Source organism: Gadus chalcogrammus, chromosome 13 (assembly GCF_026213295.1).
Source record: "Gadus chalcogrammus isolate NIFS_2021 chromosome 13, NIFS_Gcha_1.0, whole genome shotgun sequence".
Taxonomy (NCBI): Eukaryota; Metazoa; Chordata; class Actinopteri; order Gadiformes; family Gadidae; genus Gadus; species Gadus chalcogrammus.
Genome location: NC_079424.1, coordinates 7,433,813 through 7,458,768, shown reverse-complemented (window position 1 = coordinate 7,458,768; position 24,956 = coordinate 7,433,813). Strand labels below are relative to the sequence as shown.

The 24,956-nt window shown below is 45.0% G+C and overlaps 2 protein-coding genes across 6 annotated transcripts in view; one reads left to right on the top strand and one right to left on the bottom strand.

Annotated features, from left to right (window-relative positions):
- LOC130401616 (SLIT-ROBO Rho GTPase-activating protein 3-like) overlaps positions 1 to 11,731 on the bottom strand; it is a 33,212-nt gene extending 21,481 nt beyond the window's left edge. Inside the window, exons 1-4 of one of the 3 annotated variants that reach the window (XM_056605506.1) lie at positions 10,914 to 11,731; positions 4,693 to 4,888; positions 2,357 to 2,519; positions 426 to 488 (exon numbers count right to left, since the gene is read on the bottom strand). In XM_056605506.1, coding sequence (XP_056461481.1) covers positions 426 to 488; positions 2,357 to 2,519; positions 4,693 to 4,888; positions 10,914 to 10,980 — 489 coding nt within the window. In that variant the 5' untranslated portion in view covers positions 10,981 to 11,731. The remainder of the gene's footprint in view (positions 1 to 425; positions 489 to 2,356; positions 2,520 to 4,692; positions 4,889 to 10,913) is intronic. The other 2 variants (XM_056605504.1, XM_056605505.1) reach the window with 2 other exon arrangements.
- Positions 435 to 23,030, top strand: LOC130401618 (prostacyclin synthase-like). 3 transcript variants are annotated; one of them, XM_056605509.1, is made up of 11 exons: positions 435 to 507; positions 12,306 to 12,541; positions 12,977 to 13,100; positions 13,580 to 13,755; positions 14,095 to 14,241; positions 14,471 to 14,583; positions 14,696 to 14,877; positions 19,242 to 19,401; positions 19,727 to 19,911; positions 21,587 to 21,738; positions 22,152 to 23,030. In XM_056605509.1, exons 2-11 carry the CDS (start codon positions 12,471 to 12,473, stop codon positions 22,297 to 22,299), a joined length of 1,458 nt encoding a protein of 485 aa, XP_056461484.1. In that variant the 5' UTR covers positions 435 to 507; positions 12,306 to 12,470; the 3' UTR covers positions 22,300 to 23,030. The 3 variants fall into 3 exon arrangements, with proteins under 3 accessions (XP_056461484.1, XP_056461485.1, XP_056461483.1); XM_056605510.1 differs by having other exon boundaries at positions 442 to 507; positions 12,288 to 12,541; XM_056605508.1 differs by lacking the exon at positions 435 to 507 and having other exon boundaries at positions 11,900 to 12,541.
- The last annotated feature ends 1,926 nt before the right edge of the window (positions 23,031 to 24,956 follow it).

Below are 24,956 nucleotides of genomic sequence, written 5' to 3'. Positions count from 1 at the left end.
CTCTTCCTATACATCTCTCTCTCTCTCTCTCTCTCTCTCTCTCTCTCTCTCTCTCTCTCTCTCTCTCTCTCTCTCTCTCTCCCCCTCCCTCCCTCTCTCTCTCTCTCTCTCTCTCTCTCTCTCTTTCTCTCTCTCTCTCTCTCTCTCTCTCTCTCTCTCTCTCTCCCTCTCTCCCTCTCTCTCTCTCTCTCCCCCCCCCCCACAGTGCTGAGTGGACACTATGCATGGCGTAAGTGCTGAGAGCACTCTGACCCTGCATGCAGAACTCCACACAGCAGTGAACTAACACAGCCATCCACTGCAGGCTTGAAAAGGGAAATAGATATCAGCCAGGCCAGGGATATAATGGCAACATTGTCCAAATGGCAGATAGATAAGGCTGATATGTTAATGAATACAGGAGGTATATACGTTCACACACTCACCGTGTAGAGCTCATTCGTGACTTTCACCAACTCCTCGTGCATCTGCACTCCCAGGTCCTTGCTCTGGAGAGGACAGAAGAAGGTAGGAGAAGTATTGATTACCTCTCGGTTCATACAAACGATGCAGATACACTAACAATTGTACCAGAGGAGTTTCAAGGAATTGACAGGGCTATGTGAATGCTTAAAAGGGTGGGAAGACATGTCTGGTCATTTATACCGGAAAATGCATCCTGCAATTTTCTGGCTTTCATGTGTAAAAGGGAATATCGAGTGTAAAAGCAGACAGATATTGGTCATTTTTTTCCAATTATCCATGAGAGTCTTGGTTTCTAGTCACTCACACAGACTGGTTTCCAGTGTGGCTACTGGGTCCAGAAACTTGTCACAGACTGGTTTCTAGTGTGGCTACTGAGTCTAGAAACTCATCACAGGTTTCTAGTGGGTTATGGGGACTGGGAACCGATCAAAGACTGGTTTCCAGTTGGCTACTTGTTGGGTCCAGTTGGGTCATGGTTTCTAGTCAGTACCACAGAAGGGTTTCTAGTTGGCTATGGGGACTGGGAACCTATCACAGACTGGTTTCTAGTTGGTTATGGGGACTGGGAACCTATCACAGACTGGTTTCTAGTTGGTTATGGGGACTGGGAACCTATCACAGACTGGTTTCTAGTTGGTTATGGGGACTGGGAACCCATCACAGACAGGTTTCTAGTTGGTTATGGGGACTGGGAACCTATCACAGACTGGTTTCTAGTTGGTTATTGGAACTGGGAGCCTATCACAGACTGGTTTCTAGTTGGTTATGGGGACTGGGAACCTTGAACCCTATCCGATACAGGGTTCAAGTGGGTTATTGGGACTGGAAACCTGTCACAGACTGGTTTGCAATGGGTTATGGGGACTGGGAACCTGTCACCATTTGTTTTAGTCCTTTAGCATCAGCGTCCCCTGATGCTCCCACAACTCTGGCAGGAGAAATGAGAATGTGGCAACACCATTAAGGGGATTTGATATTGAGTTCTCGGTTCCTCAGGAAGACATTGAAAATAACCGTCTTGCATGTATTTCAGACATCTCTACCACATATTGAGGAATACAAGTTCTCCTTTGAACACATTTACATGGTTGCGTTTTTCAGGAAAGTCCAGTTTGGTGTTTTGACTTCCAGGTTCACAACCACACATCTAACATCTATCTATGCATCCATCCCTGAGATGCAAAACTCCCCACCACAATCTGTTCATCAATGACGTGTAACCACTGTAAACTGCTCTGTTTCAAAGCATCTGCCGAATGACTCAATAGTAAAAGTAGGAATGAACCGAGTCTCCTGCAGCCTAGTTTAATGCCTCGGCAGGCCTGCGCTCGGTGTGTTGGCCGGGAGGCCTCGTTGGCCGGGATACTGCGTTGGCCAGGAGACTGGCTCACCCAGGCCTTAGCCTCTTAAGAGATCCCTGGAGGACACACAGTAAATCACAAGACTGCTGATCCTGCTGTCCATTAGATAAACACCATAAGTCGGCTGTCTCTCACGCATGAAATATAGAACTGGTGTTCCCTGTCCTTGATTCTAGGTTCGCTACGAACATAAGGCTGGATAGCGTTATTAGATGAGCTCATGGGAAGCGATACAACGGGCCAAGTATTTGGACGGGACGCCCCACCCCCCCTGGTCTAGCGTAGCACAATAGGGTTTACACACGCCATAATTTATGGAGCCATTACGCAGAGGCCTTCTGACAAAGCGTTATGAATGGAGCAGAGTAATTTCCAAGAAGTTGGCGCGTCAGACAATGTCATTCTCTGTGAGTGATAAGCAGAATCGCCAAGGCATGGTTTGCATAGCTGGCGGTCCATTCTACGATGTGCGCGTCAGTCGAATGTTGTGGTTTGGTGGGCTTTGACATCCGCTGCCTTCTTCTGCTGACCTTCTTGAAGAGCCTGATGACATCTTCACCCACGTGCGCCAGGCGGACAATGATGTTGTTGTTGTAGATGTCGCTGAGCGTGGCGTGGTCGCGGCTCTCGCGTCTTGTCTGGTTCAGAACCAGGTACCAGCAGTTCACCGTGGACAGCAGGTTCTGGTCCTTCCTGGAACAGCCGTGGGAAGAAGGTATGGTTTAGGTTTTGAGTTTAGTTCTTAAAAAGGGAAGATGACAAAGGAAAACCAATGAAAAGTAAATGTTTAGGTTTGTGTTTTTAAAAATCCAAATCCATGTCGTTTTATTATATATTCAAGCCGGGCATGAGGTACTTTTGTTTAAATTCATATAAAAGATAATGATCCCTTTTTGAGATTTTAACACTTGCCAACGTTAAAATAAACCAACACTGAAAAGAAACCGCTGGAACCTTTTCGACAGCAAACGCTAGAGATTGATCTACCTATCATCATATCCCTCTATCTCCCTTATCTCAAAGGCGACCAGCACATGAAAGCCACCACACGAAGGAAGTGATGTCACAACACGCATCCTGTTTTACGCAAATTGAAACACGTTTTAAGGTTTCACTTAGAAAGACGACGATTGTGTGAAGACACCGACCCGTCCACATCTGAAGCTCAGGAGATTCTGCAGGTCACCTTGAGGTCGTCATCTTCTTCCATGATCTCCCTTCACATCCCACACCTCTCTGAAATAAACCCAGACGTCCCTGTGGCCGCTACTTGAAAGCAGAGCGCATGTGTTTGATCCCAGAGCCGGCCCTGAACAACCAGGAAGGACCCTTTGTTGTGAAACCTCACGTGCGCCGCCCTTAAGATCAGCGGCGAAGTGAGCGATTCGAGTTCAATCGGTCAACGGTGGGAAGTTCCCATGGAAGATCAAAGTCTTGACTTGTCTCGGCGATGCGCTCGGCTGCGGCCCCAACCGTGCGGAGCAGGTTAGGCTCCGGATCAGAAGAAGAAGTGTGAAGAGGGAGATAAAGGAGATGAAGGAGATACCCCAGCCATGTACTCTTGATAGCTAATTGAACGCGCAACAGGAAGTTGACGTCAAACATTTAAGGCGCGACGTGTCAACATCAGACACATGATGAACTCATCTGAATGCCAGGTATTGTGTGTGGAAAACCAGAGAGTATACTGCCTGATCAGGGTGGTTTGCGCCAACCTCTTTGGTGGTAAACCAAGTTATTTTTTGTCAGGGCATTGGAAACTTTCAACCGACAAGCTATGTGAAAGCTGTGGTTCATTATGTCAAACCATCGCAGCAGTTGAAAAGAGTGAATAACTGACAGATTAATGGATTGATCCAACCTATATATAGAAAGTGCGTGACAAGATACAATGATGTGACATGGAAGTTTCTCGAAAAACAAGACAGAGCGAGAGAAAGTGAAGAAAGGCCTGTGTGCTATGTGCCTGTGAGCACTTGTGAGTTCTAAACATGACTGACAGGTTTAGTTTTGCATATATATATATATATATATATATATATATATAGAACAGCAGTTACTTCTGAGCTAAACAAACAAACATAATGATGTGAGCTTTGTCAACCCGTGCTTTTAATGTGTATATTTTAACGACTGGATCCTCACACAACATGGAATTGTTCTGCTGTTCTGCTGATCCTGGTTTGTCTACAAACCGTGTCAACCAGAAAAACATTTTAACTGGAAGAAACTGAAGGAAACCGCGATAAACCGTAGAGCATGAGTTGGTCCGTGATCAAACAAAACAGCAGTTCCTCATGCAGACGATTGCAAAGTGCATTCATGACACAGACGTGTGTCCATCGCGACCACATTTTCCACCACTTTTCAGTTAAAAGCAAAGGGGCAGACAAGGGCAAAATGTTGTTGTTGTTTCTGAAAGCAATTAACTCTATGGAGAGGGAATGCAGGCATTAGCGTAGCTGTCTGGCGCGGGGAGGGGCGGTGTGAGAGGCAGAACAGAAATGACAGCCGGATATAGAAGAAGGCAGTGGATAAAGAGTCTGACCTAGTTGGGAGAGACACAGCGGCCCGCAGGCCAAGGGCTTTTTTCTTGGCATGCTCCGTCTTTCTGTTCAGGTCATTTCACTTTCACTTTCACTTTAACCCCACCCCCCCCCCCCCCCCTTCCACAATACCTCGACCACTCACACACAATCCCTTGTTCTGCTGGATGGTCATTTAATTTTTAATTCTCTGCGTCCCCAGATTTAGCTTTAACCGGCCGTCAAGGTGTAGCGAGCGTTGAGCCGTCCATCGGTTAGCCGTACATAAACACACGCAGTATTTTGGGCGCTGTTGACCCCGTGAGAGCGGCCTCACTCACTTGAACTGCTGGTGCTCCCGCGACGTGCGTATCTTGGCCGAGTAGCGCTCGGCCAGCTTGTCCAGGCCCCTGGAGTACTCCAGCTGCAGCTCGGCCTTGCGGCGGAAGAAGTCCTGCAGGTCCTGCAGCAGCTGGAGACGGGACTCTGACTGCTGCTCCAGACATCGGAACTGCTCCACCAGCTGGTTACGAATCTCTGCACACACAAGAGGGAATGGCTGGCGGTCAGCGAGACATCCCGGGAGACACTAGGGGTGCCCGTTGGAACTTGGACATGCACTTCCCATGTGGAAAGCGGCAGGTGAAAAAATGCATGAGCTTGCAGTGAGCAAGGTCTGACTGACACATGGCAAAAGCATGCGTCAGAAGTCAGACCACAGAACTCGCACAGGAAGTGGAAGAGGACTCATTTGCAAAGACCTATTTATGGTTTATCTTCCTGAGCACTTGTCCAAACTACTGTCTTCATCATTTAATTTATTTGATGTCAAAGTACATTTGCCTACTGCACTAATACACATGTAATACATGCACTAATTGTGTGTGTGTGTGTGTGTGTGTGTGTGTGTGTGTGTGTGTGTGTGTGTGTGTGTGTGTGTGTGTGTGTGTGTGTGTGTGTGTGTGTGTGTGTGTGTGTGTGTGTGTGTGTGTGTGTGTGTGTGTGTGTGTGTGTGTGTTTGTGTCTGTGTGTGTGTGTGTGTTTGTGTGTGTGTGTGTGTGTATGTGTGTTTGTGTGTGTGAGATGAGTTGTGTACGTGTAGGCGTATGTGGTAATGATAACAGGGTTGCGTGTTTGAATGCTATGGTTTTGGCAGCGCACATGTGCATGTGAGATGCTTGTCTGCTGATTGCAGCAGACGAGACGGAAAATATAAAATAGGTCAGCTTCTCAAAAACCATTGTGCTTACTAAGAGAGCCAGGGGTGGGAACCGCCTTCACCAAACAGAAGCCAAGGGGCTGTGGCCTCAGCTTATGAGGTTGGGGGACTTGCTATTGGTTCGAAGAGTCGCATGTGAATGAAAGAATCCAAAAGTTTTGAAATGAAAAATGGTCAATAGTATATAGTTACAGTTAGCAATGTAATCCTTGAATGATTTTTCAAATCCACAAACGCAAGCACACGCAGGCACATGTCCACACATACGCACACACAAAACACACCATTTAGTGTAATGAAACGTGAATGAAATGTGTCAATGGAAAAGATGACCAAGTGAAAGAATAGCCTTTTATTCACTTATGAATGGTGTTTCTGTCTCGCTGAACAGAGGGCTGCAGGAACGCCTCATCGTCCACGCCAGTGTGCGAGTGTGAAACCGGGAAAGAGAAGGACGAACGCTCGAATGAAAGAAACCGACAAGAAAAAGGCTGGAGTGACGGGAGCGAAGAGGAAAGAAAGGGAGATGAAGAATGAGAGAGAGAGAGCAAGGGAGAAGAGAGGGAGAGGGAGAGGGAGAGACACAATAATGTGCAGCGACTGGCGGCTTGGAAAAGTACCCCTCATGGTAGCCATAGTTGCCCAGTTGCCTGGATACATGCGTCTAGAGGCATCTCCAGAGGAGCAGCCAGTTCCCTACGAGCCTCTCCCTCTAGCTGGCATAATGGCTAGCGACAAGGACAACTCCCCTGCTTCTCTGGGTTCACAGCCTGTGTCTGTGCTGAATGATCCACCAAAACGTATAAGACGTGAACTCATTGTGGCGAGTCTTCCCATTATAAAAAAAAAACTGCAAAATACAATCTATAAATCTGTTCAGATACAATGGAGGGTTTGGCAGATTATTGTGGTAGGGTAAATTATAATATAAGCAGAATTGTTATAGGACATCTCCCAGTGACAGGGCAGAATATGTCTGGATCTCTCTGGAGCATTGCTATTTTTGGAAGTAACATTGTAACTGCAAGGCATGGTGCAATACCACACACTACATTCAATGAATGATTCAGGCTTCAGCCAAGTAGGCCTAATGCATAATAAGGAAGCTAGCATGCAGCTAGCAAGGAGATGGATGTTTAAGACCAAAATGTAGGATAGTAAAACCGCCATTTTCTCAGCTTGGGTTTTCGTTGGGTCCAAATCATCCAAATGTTCGTTCCACACTGTGGGACATCTGGAAATGTACCCATTGAACCTCAACGATAACTCATTTTTTTCTTTCACTCCTCAACCAGAAGAGTTAAAACCCATGTGTGCACAGCTGAATATAACGGCCACTAAGAGCATAGATGCACAACTTCCAGGGTGATGAGCTCAGCAGTAAAACTGTGGAAACTAGGTGGAAAATACTCACTGCTGGCATCTAAAATAATTTGATTATGTTTACTTAATAGATCATAGGTCCACAAACCAACACAGTGTTTTAGAACAAATTTCGATATATTTTGGGGACCAAAAACCACCAAATGTATAATTGTAAACAACATTGATCCAAAAGGAAAGTAATGGATCTTGCTCCTTCACTATAGCTGTAGTCGGACCCACCGTGCTTCTTTGGTCGTACCGCGTAAACCCCACCACGCGAAGACCATGTTGATGACGCAGCAGAATCAGAGCAACCTTACTGTCACTCTGGTGCTGCAGGGTTCGGTCGCATCCCCTGCAGAGGCTAGCAAAGAACAGCACATGTCAAATAAGGACACTAGTACTGCATGGACCGGGTTTCAGTGTAGCATAGCCTGCAGTATTGAGTCCACACAGCCTACTGTGGCCCGGCCAAAGCAGTAGGCTGGAGGCACACTGCTCGGGGGTTCTCGTCTATGGGTTAGCCATGCATGGCAAATCACATGTTCCCTAAGCAAAGCTGACAACGTTGACATCATTTGGCACAAATCAAGGCTGGGTGCTGTGTGCACTTGTCCCTGGGCTGCAGTCAGGACGCTGGAATGTCTTCATAGGATATTTTCCCGGATAACCCGCTCCTCGCGAGCTCACCCTGCCCTTTCCCTTGAATCGTCTCTCTCTCCGTTTAAAAGCAGCGGTGTGAAGCAAAAAACAAACGATCCTCTCTGTGCCGCAACACTGCAGATGTAAAGGTCATGATTACCGGTAGCTCTACACGCCGTTGTATCTATATGTATGCATTTAAATAACATCCAGGCGTACAAACACACACACACACATGACGCACACACACACACACACACACACACAAATGCAGAAACACACACTCTATATATATCCACACGCAGTGTACATGCAATGCATGAATGCATGCATGAACACATGATTACAATGTTCAATGAAGTATGCCCCTGACACAAAGACAAAAGTGTCTTCCATTGTTGTTGTGGTGTAGAATGCCGGCCATTTCACGATCCTATCAAAGTATTTCATCATGGTGATCCCACACACAGAGGGGTGTGTCAAATTGTAGTGGGAATGCATATCCGATGCAAACAGAATGGGAGAAGAGGGAAATAAATTCAGTGTCCTCCTCCTACACCCAGGGGAGAGTTGGCGATGTCCTTCTTCGTGGCATTAAAGAAGGTCAATCGTAGTAGAAGGCCTTGTTACCGCAGGCGGCACAGAAAGCACTGCTGCACTGTCAACAATTGACACCCAAACTCAACACTAGGTCTTACCGCTGCGCAGACTCATATCGGATCTCAATACCATAGGTTACAAGGACATTCCACACATTCAGCATTACTGGGGCCCTCAAATGTTCTTGTATTATTGGTGGTTGGTTAACTCTTTGCATTTCTCAACCCATCATAGCTTTGTTGTTACAAAAGGCCAAGCTTAATATTTCGATAGTTCACTTATTACTAAACCAAGTGGCCTACAACTTAATTACGACCACTCTATTAATGGCTGTGTTGAGGCTACTCACATGCTGATTTTATTTATGTATTTTATTTGAATTTTATTTGAAAGAGACGACGCAATTCAACACAGATAACTTATTATGGCACATCAATTTACAGTGCAACACTGATTCACTGCTCCAGGGGAACAGATGTATCTATACTTAGCATGGCAATACGCTATAGCTTAAAAAATAGCAACCTATGAAGGTAACTTAGAACCCTTAGAAATATCATGTGACAAAGGTCATGAGTCTGAGATGACCAATAAACACCACAACCACAAAATAACACGCCTAACCAAGGAGACGATGTGAACGCCTCCCATCAGGTCCAAGTAGGCCACTGTATCGACACCCGCCTATCAAGTACGTGGCCTAGTAAAAAGAATTGGATGCACGCCTATATATTCTGGGTTTTATTGAGCCTGCGTTCAGCGGGCCGGATTGAACTGTTGTGTCGCCGCTTACAGAGCATTATTGAGGGTGTTATGCCACAAAGCCTTTATAGCTCCAAACTGATCTAACCTGGCCTGCAAATGAGCTTATTATGTCAGCTTAAAAGCTTTCCCTGAAACTGAGAAGGGATTCTTATGTGCTGTGGTGCTCTCAAACACAGCAAAGGGGCTGCTAACAAACCAAAACCCACAGCACACAGAGAGAGAGAGAGAGAGAGAGAGAGAGAGAGAGAGAGAGAGAGAGAGAGAGAGAGAGAGAGAGAGAGAGAGAGAGAGAGAGAGAGAGAGAGAGAGAGAGAGAGGAGAGAGAGAGAGAGAGAGAGAGAGAGAGAGAGAGAGAGAGAGAGAGAGAGAGAGAGAGAGAGACAGACAGACAGACAGACAGACAGACAGACAGACAGACAGACAGACAGACAGACAGACAGACAGACAGACAGACAGACAGACAGACAGACAGACAGACAGACGGAAAGGTGAGACGATAATAGAGGCAGCGGAAGAGACAGTAAGAACAACACACAGGGGTTGACAGATAAATAGGGAGAGAGAGAGGGGGAGAGAAAGACTGACAGAGAGACAGGTGAGATGATAATAGAGGCAGAGGCAGAGGCAATACAAACAAGACACAGAGGTTGAGAGATAAATAGCTCCACCTCATAATTCTCATTCCATTCACATAGCAGACCATGAACAAATATCCAAAACATCTAGCCTGTCCATTCTGTCGCAATGCCAATGTGATGGTAACACGTTGGCTTCACTCTTGAGATGCAACACTGCGTGATAAATGCTGGGATTCAGTAAGGTAGACAATCAGTTACAGGAAAAACTCAAAGGGAGGATACTACTTTACGTAACAATTACATGTTGTATTGATTGTCTCTTTTTTTTTTAACCACAATGTCTGTCTGTTTTAATAGACCTGCTGAGCTGTTTTAACATATTGATGTTGTCCTTTATAAACTCAATCTAAAAAACGATCAATACATTTACCATTAAAGACAGAAGTGCACGACCTGGGCAATGATAATAGTGTAATGACTTATGTATTTGATGTCAGACATGAACGTGAGGATGCCAGTTTATGTTAGGTTATTGGATATGATTAATTGAAGTAAGATATAAGATAAATTATCCATATTGTCGGTCAGAGAGGATGCTTGACTCTACTTTCTCCTCTTCGACATTCATCCAGTCGCATATTTTAGAGCAGACTGATAAATCCTCCTATTGTTCATAATTCATACTGACCGCATACATTAATGATGGGCTTTTTGAACGGTTTCTACCAGTGTGACCTTCCCGAAACCCCTCCAGCAATTAGGCCTGCACTTCGGCTGTGGAGGGAAAGTGTAAGCAGATGAATTAAACTGCATTTCAGGGTCATCATCTGCAGTTGATGTTGTTGCAATAAAACCACAACCTCCTTCTACTCTGCTCGTAGGCCCAGTCAGTGATCGCAAACACGGTGTCATCTATCTATTCCACCTGAGGCGGATGATCCCAAAACCCGTTTGTGGTTTTAAAATTGACAATAATGTTACAGCAGAGTTGCAACATATAGGCCCAGGCATGCCCCCTTCACTCTAGTCCTCACAGAGTATGCCATTCTTTCTGTCAAGTCCTACCTTTAAATAAGTTTAAGCATTTTCTTCTATCAAAAAGACTCAGTAATAGCCTACATTTCTTATGCTGTTTCTTGAAACGTGTTTACGTCGGGAAGGTTGTTTTTAGTTATAGTCACACCTTGTTATAACGAGTTAATGCATCCGTGCAGAAAACATCTAGAAGATGGGTTCATGTCTGGCTCGCGACGAGACGCATCCAGCCGCAGCCCCGCCAAACCGATGACAGCCATCTGGGGCCCCTGGAGCCTGAGCGCGCGGGCACTTCACCCGGAGCACAAGGACACACATACTCAACATCCACCAATCCTCACTAAAACAGCCTGCTCACCTTTCACTTGGGTCTCGTATTCCGCAATGATCTCCTTTTCCTTCTTGATTTTCGCCTGGGCTGACATTTTGCTTCAGGGAGTAAGGGTTGGGAAATGTGATGCAAATATTGTAAACTTTTCCACCACCCAACCTTAGCATAAAGATAACCTTGGAACAGCCACTGCGAGACGGATCCGCCGCGAAACGCTGCACGCGTGACGGAACTTGGCGACTTGGGAGGCACTGAGAGCCTCTGCGACGGTAGTGCACTTCACAAGCCAACGTCGGGGCTAAAAGTACATGACAAAACCCGTCCCCAGCCACTCCTTTTTCTTCAACGGGCTTCAATAGATCCTAAAGCCGTCCATGTGTTGCACCCGCCTTGAAAATATTGCAATGCACAATACAAACGCTTGAGCTCAATGTGCACAATGTGCCAGAGCTAATTCTCCACGAGACCAGGCTAGTCAAGCCCTTTTCGCTGCAAGTTCAATGCTGCAGCAAAAGCCTCAATGGATGCAAAGTCAACGTAGGCTCCTCCTCTCTCCCCATGCTAGGTCACTTTTGGTGTGGAAGACTGAGATTTGGCTTCCAGTGTATCAACATGTTACCACTTAGCTTGTAATGCGTGCTGTAGAACTGCAAACAAACTAGGATGCAAGGATGCAAAAACTACGCGTATAGGAAACCACACACAATCTCGACGAGGCATCTTCAGAGGACTATATTTGTACTTGTTGATCGTGTTTTAACATACATTTATAAAACATGACAATTTTTTACAAGTATTTTTGGTATTTTTTCAGGATGTGGTTGTCGGCCCATAGCAGTAACTCTTTAATTCCACATACAAAGGTTTTTTTAATCATTGTAGCCTACCATTACTATTCCTTTATATATTATGAGCAAATAGCTATTTAATATCTATATTGCACTCAGTTGAAATGTATATTGAAATGTTTAAATGTATTGAAATATATATTATCAGAATCATTACAATATAACTTTGATTTAGGACTATATAATATTTTGCATTAGGGGTTGCAATAAGGTGCAGGTACTCCCTCTGTTGGTCGAATCTAAGAATAGCAACCAGATACACCAAACGTTTGCTGAGGTGATATTTTGATCGTTGTCATTGCACAACCTTTCATGTCTACCAAGCGGTGATACCGAAAGTTGCGCAACATCCATAGATTAGGAAAGACGTCGCACGAAACGAAACCATGATGCATGTGTGTCACGCGTTTTTGTCTTTACGACTCTGTCATCAATTGGTATGAGTACATGCAATGTCATAATTCATTGCACAACAGTAAACAAAGTAGATGTCGGCCTACAATCAAACGCATGGACGTGAATGCAAATTAGTGTCGGACTGGTCTCATTGCAGCTTCTTCATCACTTTAAGGTAATCGTCCGTCAGAGAGAACAGCAGTCAGCTGTCCCCCGAGTGACACGCCCATCCAGCCAACCTCTTCACAGGACTGCTTTTAGTGAGCCGCTCACAAGCTCCGCGGCGCACAGTAGGAAAAGCAGAAGTGAGCGCGGAAGAACAACAAGTTTGCCACGGACCATGTTGTTCACGATACTCTTGCTGTTGATTACAATTCTAGCGCTTTTGTTGCGCTACAGCGGTCGCTCAAGGTAAATATGTTTTTATTTAACTCAATAGACATAGCTATCACTTTATCCTCAAAACTCACCAAGAAGGAGACTGTCGTTACTTGTGAGCATGGATGTAGACTTAAGAATGCAAAATAAATAAACTTTTACGTTTGTAACGTTTTAAAAGAATAAAAGTATAATATTTCTAGGCATAACTTTTAATTAAAACATTGAATTAGTTGTTGCATGTGTGGGATATACCATTTCCAATTAAAAAAGTAAATAGTCATATTGTTGGCTAGGTATACATTTATGAGGAATGCCAGCACTGATATGGAAATATAACTAATGTTATGGTGACGTTTTATTATCTTTTATGGAAAACCGGTTCTGAGAGGAAGGAATGAGTGGAATGATTCTTAACGAACGTCTGTTAAACGGTCCTCTTGTCTCTTTATCTTGTGAACTTGACAGTAGGGACAATGAACCTCCGCTTGATAAGGGCCTTATCCCCTGGCTTGGACATGCCCTGGAGTTTGGAAAAGATGCTGCAAAGTTTCTCGCACGGATGAAAAACAAACACGGCGATATTTTCACAGTGAGTTTTAGGAAGTAAAATAAAGTGCATAATTAATGACATTCGATAATATCTTCCACTACGATTCATATTCAAGGTATGCACAATTATTACTGCAACATTAGCAAAAAAACATAACAGATGTTTATATATTTAGGGTTAACATACTCTGTATATATAAAATATAATATATATAATATAATGTATTTATCATGACTAGATCTATAATATATATATATATATATATATATATATATATATATATATATATATATATATATATATATATATATATATATATATATATATATATATATAATGACTGTTTATAATGACTAGATCAGTGCTGTTTGAATAAAAGACTAAATAGACAATTGCAGTTCCAGTTTATTTTGTTACAGGTGTTGCAATGTCTAGTTTCACATTTAGGGATGAGTAACGTTTACCCTAATTCATGTTGCATTGCTACACACGTCTGTAATGGAACCCCCTGCCCCCAGGTATGCGTGGCTGGCCAGTACATCACCGTGTTGCTGGACCCAAACAGCTACGATGATGTGCTGTATGACACCGACTCTTTCGACTCCAGACGCAGCAAAGGGCTCCTGATGGAAAAAGTATTTTCTCTGGTGCTCCCCAGCGATAACCCAGAGAAAGAGAGGAAATGGATGGAAGGGTGAGTGTTAACATGGAGAGGATTATTAACTTGTAATACAGCCCAGAAATTAAGCAGAGGAGGAGTTGAAGAAGTTGACACAGTAGTGCTGCATTCATTTGGGGAAATAATGTTGCACCATTTCCGCGCATTCCACACTAAAGATGTCGGAATAACTAGAAAAGATCAGGTTAGTAATAGAAATGACCTTGTACTTACGAGAAACGGTTTAGTAATTACGAGAGACATGTCTTTCTTCTTAGTTACAAGATGATGATGTCACCCAAATTTCAAAATGTAAAGCGCCGCCCATGACGATTCGTGTGTGTGTGTGTGTGTCTGTTGCTATCATCTCTGCAGCCATTTTCAAGGTGTGGGTCTGGATAAACTGCAGTCGTCCATGGACAGCCATCTGCGTGACCTTCTTCTGGCGGACCAGAGAGGCTGCGGTACAGCCCAGTGGAGAGAGGAGGGGCTGTTTGACCTCTGCTACGGACTACTCTTCAGGTGACCCCAAATTACTTCCTCATTGGTCATTCAAATACTAATAAGGGAAACAGATGAGTCAAACGGCGTACGTCCGTGTGCGTCTTCGTTCCTCACTCGTATAACAACAACACAGGTGAAGCAGTTAGTGATCTCTGAATCGATAAGGTTGACAAAAGCCATGACACACTCTCGGACTGGTGATTGATATTTCAATGTTAATATTTAACTTTTTTTCCTCCGTGGGCAGGGCTGGCTACCTGACCATGTTCACCAGGGACGAAAACGCTGACGCCGTCTACAAACAGTTCCGCAACTTTGACAAACTTCTCCCCAAGCTGGCACGCTCCTCCCTCAAGGGAGGTAGGTGACTCTGCCGCCCCCCCCCCCCCACGGCCCCCCCACACACTTGACTTCCCGTCTGGGTCCCTCCCCTCACCAAAACCACCAACATTCTTTCGTCTCCCTTCCCCAGAGGATAAGAAGTCCGTCACCTCTTCCCAGGAGTCTCTATGGCAACTGTTGGCTCCTGCATTGCTGGAAGGAGGGCGTGACGCAGGCTGCTGGCAGGAGAGCTACCAGCGGTATCTGGGCGAGGCAGGGGTTGACGCCGAGACCCAGAGGAAGGCATTGCTGATGCACCTATGGACCACCCAGGTGAGACTGGAGCCCTCTTGTTTTCTCTCTGGTCACAGTGTCACCTCTCTCTCTCTCTCTCGCTCTCTCGCTCCCTCCCTCCCTCTTTTCACACACAGACCATCACACAATGTTGCTCAAACCACAGCTCGTACCACAGATGCATAATGCCGTACCCTCACACCACCTCATTATGGTTGGGAATTATAAGGTGACCGAAATTCCTATGACATCTGAGCATTGTTGCCAGGTGTCTCCCTTTCCCATGGAACCTCTATTATGGTATCCAAATGATATTTTCATAAAGAAGGATCATCAAACATTTTGTAGAAGCATTGCCGTTTGACCAAAGACTTTTGGTTGTTGATGTAATATGAAACCGTGCGTCAGCGGGGCCCACCCAGCTGCAGCTCACACATTAATTGTGTGAAGGTGATGCGTACAGCGTTGCGGTATGCAATTATACAGGCATGGACCGAGCTCCTTCCATTCCTCAGTCCTCACTTTGAAGGAGACGGAGTAACGAGCATGAATCCTCCTTCACGCTGACGCCAAAGTCTGAAGCATTTTAGCAACCCCTTGCCCACCTTCCACATTCCTACGGCATGAATGGCAGCCTGACATTCTGCCTTGGTCATTCTGGGGGCAGCAGTAGCCAGAGCGGGTTGACTGGTAACCGGAAGGCTGCTAGTTCGATCCCCCGGCTCCGAGTGTCGAGATGTCCCTGAGCAAGACGCCTCACCCTGACTGCTCCTGACGAGCTGGCCGTCGCCTTGCGGGGTTTACTCCGCCGTCAGTGTGTGAATGTGTGAATGAATGGTTGTAAGTCAATTTGGATAAAAGCGTCAGCAAAATTAAAGTAAAATGTTAAATCTCATTCTAGGGCAAGTTCGAAGGTATGTGTTCATGCATGGGGGCAGGACCATGCATGCAGTTACACACCATACAAGTTTCAGTCCATATACCTCAAAACATATCCATATGATATCCAGAGGTAAAGGGGTCATAACAACAGGTGAATAGAGAGGAAGGTGTGTTATCATCTGGATATATTTTGTAAAGTATCATGGACTGCAAAATATATCAAGATGATACACATGAGTCATTGAGAAAATACCTGACAGAGGAGTGCATAGCAAGGTCAAGTGGGTCCAAATATGGTCATCACTCACCACAGGTGGAGAGAGAAAAGTGTGTGAACAAAAAATGTATCCCAAGGGTCACATAACCGTTAGTTAAACTGGAAAGAGTGTATTGAGAATGTTAGCTGGTAAACTCTTTATAGAGTGCAATGTATTTTTACAACAAACAGTAAGATCCGTCAAAATTTGTTTAACATCCCTTGAACTTTTACTGAGTTGGGCTAAAATAAGCAGAGAGTTGCTGAACAACTTCTGCCTAGTACTTATAAATAGTTCTGTAAGCAAAGGGTTTTGATTCAATACAGTTGCCAGCTTTGATATAAGACTACCTTAGGCCAGGCAACCCTGAGGGGAAATATAGTCTATTGTTAGCATTCCTTCGTGAAGAACACAGAAAGAGTTGAGTCTTAGAGCGGCCAGCAGAGGGAGACACAACAACGTGTCACGGGTGCCGTCCACTTGGTTTACGCAGTTGAATGGCTGTCTCACGTGCTGTTCAACATATCTCTTCCCAATGTGTCTGCGCTCTAGAAAACTGTAGAGAATGGTGTTGTTGAAAGAATGACAAAGTCAACCATTCTGGGAAACGAACCCTGCTAGTCCGCCGGTTGAGTTTTCTGCCTCATCATGTCAGCTGCGATGTTGGAAGCCATGCAGTACACACTCTGTCTGGAGTATAAAGTGGAGCGGCACTTGAGAGAATAGAGGGATTAGGTGTTAAGCTGGGGAGAGGCATGTGCCATTGTGAACGCAGTGTAGCTGGAGTGATTGTCAGCATTAGTTACACACAATCTGCTATCGGCTCATCTTTAATGAGATTCCAACAAAGCTACATTCTTCACCAAAGCAGTCACCAAACGAGGCATAATTTTGCCTCAGCGTCATAATATTGTGCATGGCAACTAAATGAAAATAATGTCAATCATAAATACAAGCAACAAAAAAGAAAACAACGAATAGACGAAGACAGATCAAACGGAGGCTAGGTCATTTAAGTTTGGCTTACAGCTCCACACACACACACACACATGCACGCTCACACGCACATGCACACACATACACATATACACACATGCACACACACACACATATACACACACACACACACAGACAGACAGACAGACAGACAGACAGACAGACAGACAGACAGACAGACAGACAGACAGACAGACAGACAGACAGACAGACAGACAGACAGACAGACAGACAGACAGACAGACAGACAGACAGACAGACAGACAGACAGACAGACAGACAGACAGACAGACAGACAGACAGACAGACAGACAGACATGTCACAGGGCAGAGAGAGAACTGTTCTCTCAGTCCCGGCCTGTCTCAGGGTATTTGGCCCGTCTAGCGGTAGTGGGCTGACCTCAATGACATGGCGTCGAGGATAAAATGGATCCCCTAACTCACAGCAATTACTGTCACACAGACTCAGGCGTCTGCGATCAAGAGGCTGACAGACATGTTATTCGGGCCATATTCACCTAGCAGTCATCTTGGGTTTGGGAAGGTCTCATAGTCATGGTTGTTCACTGTAGACTACATTAAATATACCTCTTGATCAGATACACACACACACACGCACACACACACACACACACACACACACACACACACACACACACACACACACACACACACACACACACACACACACACACACACACACACACACACACACACACACACACACACACACACACACACACACACCTCTGAAGAACAGGACTTGAAGAACTGGATGGATGAAGCAATTAGCGTTGGGCACAATGCCTAGTGACTCTGAAATGTCTTAGGTTTTGGTAGTCTTGTTGGTCTCTCTCTCTCTCTCTCTCTCTCTCTCTCTCTCTCTCTCTCTCTCTCTCTCTCTCTCTCTCTCTCTCTCTCTCTCTCTCTATCTCTCTCTAAACCGCAAGACGGACATGCTCCATTCACTCAGACAAAGAATTATTCTTTGTTTGTAAATAATTTTAAGATCCATTTCCTCCAGACAGCCTAGGTTAAACAGTTCATCCAAGGTCTTGTGGTTTTCCATGACAGCTTCCACAGAAAATTGTATTTTCATCATGAAAATGTCCAACCCACCCACTTTCCTTTGTTCAGTTTCTAATTTGGAGGGTTATATATAGTTATTTGCTGACGTCATTCGTCAAAACAACAGCAGGACCTTATGTTTATTTGGGTGGGTGAGACATCCCACAGCAAGCCAGAGAAACACAAGTTCCTGTTGCACACCCTGCGACTCAAACAGTAAACAAATGATGCAAGCATTCATAACTATATAGAAGCTGTGAAACCTGAACACACCACAGATCCCCTCTTCTCTCTTCTTGGGAAATTTCTGTGGATACCAATGGGAAGCCGCTTTGTCAGCCGGGCATAGTGTGGTGAAGAGTTGGTGTGAGGATTGGAGGCTGGAGGAGATGGGAGCACTGTGAGGTCAAAGGTCACCTCACTGAGATGTTCAGACGGCATTGCAGTCTTGAAGTCTGGCGGGTGGATTCAGAAGCCCTGGAGGGGCTTTTAAAGTAACGCCACCTTCCCCTTCTCTACAGATTAGGAGCTTCTTAAGGCAGAAGGCACTCAGCAATATTGTTTATCTGGTCTTCTTTTACCTTGTCAGCAAGTGGCGTATAAACTAAAAAAATGCTTGTTTGGTGAATTAGTGAGTATTTGTGTATTGATAAAAAAGGCTGTGTATTTTGTCTTTCGTAAATGGCCATGTCTCAGCGTTATGCCACTGGTGGTAAATGAATGAACACGTACCCCATTCATCTCAAATAGGTAGTAGTATTCCCATCTGAGTCACCCACGGTTTTACTGTTCAAACACTCTTGCCAGCAACGACGGAGTCCACTCCCCAGTCTACAAATCCTAATATATTTTGGATGTGTTTATTATTAAATAAAACAGTTTTATCTGGCCACAGAGTGCGGCCAATGCATTTGTCTGGCAGATATGGCTCCCTCTACCTTTTCCTCCACCATAAACGTATTCCTACAAGAAGATCAGTACAAGAGACCCAAATGAGAAAAGATAATATAGATACTGGCATATATAGTCAAGATATCACGAGGAGATAGCAATTCGTTTTATTTTTTTTTGGTTTGCCATGGGATTCTTTACATGTAACGTCGGCATGAGAACACTAGTCCAGGCTGTGATGTGCTCCATGCTGGTCATGTAAAAGGAAACACATAACTCAGCCCGTTTGTTGTTTTCCTTCCCTGTCAGTGTAATGCCGGTCCCGCCGCCTTCTGGTCGCTGGCTCTCCTGCTCCGTCACCCCGAGGCCATGCAAGCGGTGCTGGCGGAGGTGAGGGGAGTGATGCATGAGCACTCCCTACATCACCCCACTCATGAGCGGCTAGTCACTCACAACACACCTGTGTTTGGTAAGAGCTACGCCCCCACCCCCAGCAGCCTCCCGCCGTTCCCCGATCTCCTGTAAATTATTCATTTCGGACTTGAAGGCTGAATTTGAAACTGAATTCTAAGCTTGTTTAAAGAAAAAAGGTACAGAGGCCAATGGGGTGTGACTCTGTGCCAATCGTTCTAATTTTTGCTTCCTTCGTTTAAATTCTGTCGATCAGATTAAGACTAATTCCCTTTTTTTCAATTTGGGTTTGAGTTAATCTGATCATACCGCTGTAGACAGTGGATGGCGTTTCGGACTCAAAGCGATGGTGACACGCCTGTGATCCACCTGTCTCTCTGCAGATAGCGTTCTGAGGGAAACTCTGCGGCTGACTGCGGCAGCGTTCATCTCCAGGGAGGTCATGGCGGACGGCAAGAAGCTGGGAGTGAGCGGAGGCCTGGAGTACTGCCTGAGAAAAGGGGACAAAGTGCTCCTCTTTCCATTCCTATGTCCCCAGATGGACCCGGAGATACACCAGCAGCCAGAGGTACGCGCACACGCACACACACACACACACACACACACACACACACACACACACACACACACACACACACACACACACACACACACACACACACACACACACACACACACACACACACACACACACACAAAACAGAGCACATGCAGTGTTTGTTAGCTCATGTCATGATATTTAGAGGTTGTTTTTTTTTGAGGCCTAAAAAAGTATTTAAATGTCTGAAATTAAATTTCAACAGGTCTTCAAAAGTTATTGGATCATGTGGTTATTGTTACTTTTATAAGTCAAGCATTTAAATTCGTTTTTGGGAAAAATTTGTATTGATCATGCAGGAAAGAAAACTACAAAACCAAACCAGAACCAATAACAACCAATGAAAACCAGGTCAAAATGTACAGACATACCTAGTGTTTTGCACATGGTGTATGGGCTATCATGGCATCTCCACTCCTCACACAAATAGCTGCTTCTCGAAGTAATGAGTAAAAAAAAACTTTTATTTTAATGTGACTGATGGGTAAGCGCAGGTTCAACGGCTTCTGGATCGAGAACCATGCATTTGGTGTTTGGTAAAAGCCTGTTGAAAGTACCTTATCTGAAGTGCGGTGCACTAAAAGCCCTTGTATAAGAAAACACTGAAATTAGGGAATTTGGGTATAAAAGCATTAGAGTCGCATGGGCAGTCAGAAAAACACAAATCCGCTGTAAATACACCTGCCTCATATTGTTCTGTCCTCAGATCAGGCTGGCGCATTTCAGACATAACTTTCGACTCAAGAAAACTTGAGTCGTGAGGGCGTTTGCTACTATTGATGCCACTTAATAGGCTTAAGGATTTATCTATTAATGAATGAATTGGCCTGTGGTTGAACCGTTTTAGCTGCAGCCCTCGATGTAACGGCTGTAGCCAATGTGTCTGTGCCCTTCTGCCACCTCACACCTCCGATCTGGCTGGGTCTGTCAGGGGTTCTTCTTAAAGACCAACCATACCATTCAGCCCTGGAGATATTTGGCATAAACAATAGGTTTGGCCATCTGTTATGTTTTCCTTTTTTTCAGTTTTTCTTTTTTATTGCAACATCTTAAAACGGAGCGACTGGATTAAGGAGACTCATTTAAAAGGCTGGCAGATCCTTTTTTGGATAAGCCCGTAATAGCCTTCTACTCAAACATCACACACACACTCACACACACACACACACACACACACACACACACACACACACACACACACACACACACACACACACACACACACACACACACACACACACACACACACACACACACACACACACACACACACACACACACACGGGCGCACATCAGAGAAGGGAAAGACGCAAGAGCGGCCCATCATCCACGACACATTCATTATCCCCATGTGCACTTGAAGGTTCATACTAACGTTCAGCCCAGCCCGTGTCTCACAGACGGGAAAAGCGGGTGACGTGTGTTCAATAAAGGAATAGAGGCTGGCTCTTAATTTATTATTAAAGGTTTATTTGATTAGGGACAGATACAGAAACTTAGACCTGGGTGAGACACACATCCGATGTTTGCATCAGAGTGTTTTAGCCAAAGCTAATTTACGACACTTGTTCCCAGTTTGTCCCGAATTCCAGGACAACATTTTGACTTACGACTGTCTCAATGTTCCCCTGGCCCTTCTGCACAGAGTTTTAGGTACAAACGCTTCCTGAACGACGACATGAGTGAGAAGCGGATCTTCTACAAGGGCGGGATCCGTGTAACGCACTACAACATGCCGTGGGGAGCGGAGCGCAAAGGCTGCGTGGGGAAGCAGTTTGCTATTAGCACCGTTAAAATGTGAGTATGATCACATTCGTTCTCCTCGTCTTCCCGGACCAAACTGCTTTCATGAGTTTTCTCAGATGCTAGCCTTTCAAACCTTAAAATACACCCACACCCACACACACACACACACATACACACATACACACACACACACACACACACACACACACACACACACACACACACACACACACAAACACACAGTGCTCATTAACGTTCATCGTGGTAATTAGGAAGGCGCTGCAATCCACAGACGCACACATGAAGATTTGTTTGATTAGAATACTTTTGCCTAATTCTCTAGAGGGATTACTTTGTTATGCAGAATTCCGCTTGTTGTGATTGGGGGGGGTGATGTCATTGTTTTTCCGCTGCAAATCAGGTTTGTGCGTCATGTCTGATGTTTCCTCCTTCCCGTCTTTCAGGTTTGTGTTCACGGTGCTCAGACATCTCGAGCTGGAGATGTGTGAGCCCAGCGACCCTCTGCCTCAGTTCAACCCTCAGCGCTACGGCTTTGGAATGCTCCAGCCCATCGGAGACCTGCAGGTCCGCTACAGATTCAAGAGGAATTGACATGGTTCCAGATGTCACAATCCCTCTCTCTCTCACTCTCTATCTCTCTCAGTCGCTCTCTCTCTCTCTCTCTCTCTCTCTCTCTCTCTCTCTCTCTCTCTCTCTCTCTCTCTCTCTCTCTCTCTCTCTCTCTCTCTCTCTCTCTCTCTCTAGATTACATTAGTTTAGATTAGATTTATTTATTGACCTTGTTCAACAGAGTTAACAACGAAATTATGTTTAGAGCATCACCACCACCACTGGCATACAAGTACATGATAGCATACATAACCCACTATAAAGATAGATCCCCCATATGCTAAAGTATATAAATATCTTAATAATAAATAATAATAACAACAACCCAAAAGTTAAACCCTGAGGGGTCCCGGTGTTCATGGGCAGGGTGGGGGAGACGTGCTTGCCAATCCTGACATGTTGTGTGCGGTGTGTTAGAAAGTCCAAAATGCAGTTGCCTAACGTGGTGTTCAGGCCAAGTTTGTGTAGTTTGCTGTGTAGCTCTCTCTCTCTCTCTCTCTCTCTCTCTCTCTCTCTCTCTCTCTCTCTCTCTCTCTCTCTCTCTCTCTCTCTCTCTCACCCTCCCTCTTTTATTTTTTTTAGATTCTTTTATCATTTCGTTAAGGCCAATAGCTACGATGCAATTGTAATTTGTAATTTTGTAATTTTGTAATTTGTTATTTTGTAATTTTTGTATGATGAACTTTGTATGATACTTATTTATTTTATTTGAAAGGCGGACTGTGTTGTTTGTTGCTTTTATAATGGCTGTCTCTTAAATAAAAAGAAAGATTGGATTTACATTTTTCGTCCAAAGACTGAAATATCTTGCATCTTATAAAGAGCTTATATAGAACAGCCGACATATTGAGGGACACACAATATGCCTGTTGTGTTTTATTGACCCACATTTAGAATAAACTGCTGTATTGTTAAAATAATCCATAATCTTAATGATGACATGAACACACTGCACACTGAAGATGTGTTATTTTATTCTCTAATTTGCATTGGGTGCATTTAGCAGACGCTTCTTCATACACTCATGCACTCAATCACACACCGACGGCGGGGTCGACCATGCAAGGCGACAGCCGGCTCGTCGGGAGCAGTTAGGGTTAGGTGTCCTGCTCAGGGACACCTCCACACTCAGCTAGGAGGAGCCGGGGATCTTCCGGTTACAAATCAACCCGCTCTACCTCCTGAGCTACTAACGCCCCATCTCCAGTGTAATGACATCACATCACTTTCTCTACAGAAGTGTGTGTGTGTGTGTGTGTGTGTGTGTGTGTGTGTGTGTGTGTGTGTGTGTGTGTGTGTGTGTGTGTGTGTGTGTGTGTGTGTGTGTGTGTGTGTGTGTGTGTGTGTGTGTGTGTGTGTGTGTGCGCGTGTGTGTGTGTGTGTGTGTCTGTGTGAGTGTTTGCATAATACAGGTTTGGGAGTTGGATCTTCTCTTCACCTGTGTGTCTTTATCGCAGCCCCACTCCACGCAAACACACACATTAGCCTCCCTCCCCTCCCCTCCACACACGCACATATGCAACTACCAGTTGGGTAAGGCTATGATCGTGATAACGATGCACCACAGTAATCCCTTGTTTCTACTTTAAAAAAAAAAAAAATGTACCCCTCCCTTTCCTGGTGTTCCCCCTGGTTCCAGATAGATTCGTAAAATGGGATTGGTGTTGCTAAGGAGGGGGGTTGGTTTACCTGGGATGTAGCCACGTCGTCCTCCCTCTTCCTGTAGTGAGGAGGAACAGCTGTTTGACCATCGCATGTGAGGGGTTAATGGGATGTGGAGCCGGTGGAGGGTGTGTGTGTGTGTGGGGGGGGGGGGGGGGGGGATGCTGTGGAACTACCTCCAGACGTGAGATACGACGCCGCTTGTGAACTCAAGTAGCCCGTCCGAATGGGTCCTCCACGTAGCCTACTTGTTGATCTTTTTACATCGGACTAACATTTTTTTACTGGGAACACGGTGGCTCGCACATCAGTCGCTTGTCGGATCTCGTTGTCATGTCGGAGGCAGAGGAGGGTTCCACCGATGCAACGTTTGAAAGGGAAAGGGTCCAATCCCGGGAATAATAAAACCAATAACCGCTCCTCCTTTGCAATAGTTCGGCATCGTTTTGGCTGCCTCAGGAATATTCTTTTTCCAGGAACGGTACGTACTAATGATCATTTTATATTTATATTCATCGCAAAAAAGGATTCCGGGCGTCCAAATCCATTGATTATTAAATAAACTGTAATGATCAGTGGCAATAGATGATCAAGTGCGTATCCAGGGCTATGCATCAGCCCTGTTCACCACACCAGAGAGCAGTGTATCTGAAGATTAGTCAATATTGAGTTGGCAAATGCATCGAATTTGGATTCGCCACGGTACAGTTTGACTAATTACAAGGCAATCAAACCCCCCCCGATCACCGGTGGCTGCACAAGCCCCTCCGAGCTCCTATTTTACACTGGCAAATAAAACGGTGTCTTTTTGAATTTGCATAGGGTTTCAGTGTACCATTAACTTAATTGTTGATCGAGATTGTTTAAATAAGAAGGAAAGGGGTGGAGGCAGAACGCGTCAGCATACGTATTGATTTTGGTGTGTTTATTAACCATAGCCCCCCGTAATAACACGCCATTCCGGCCTAACTGTTTCG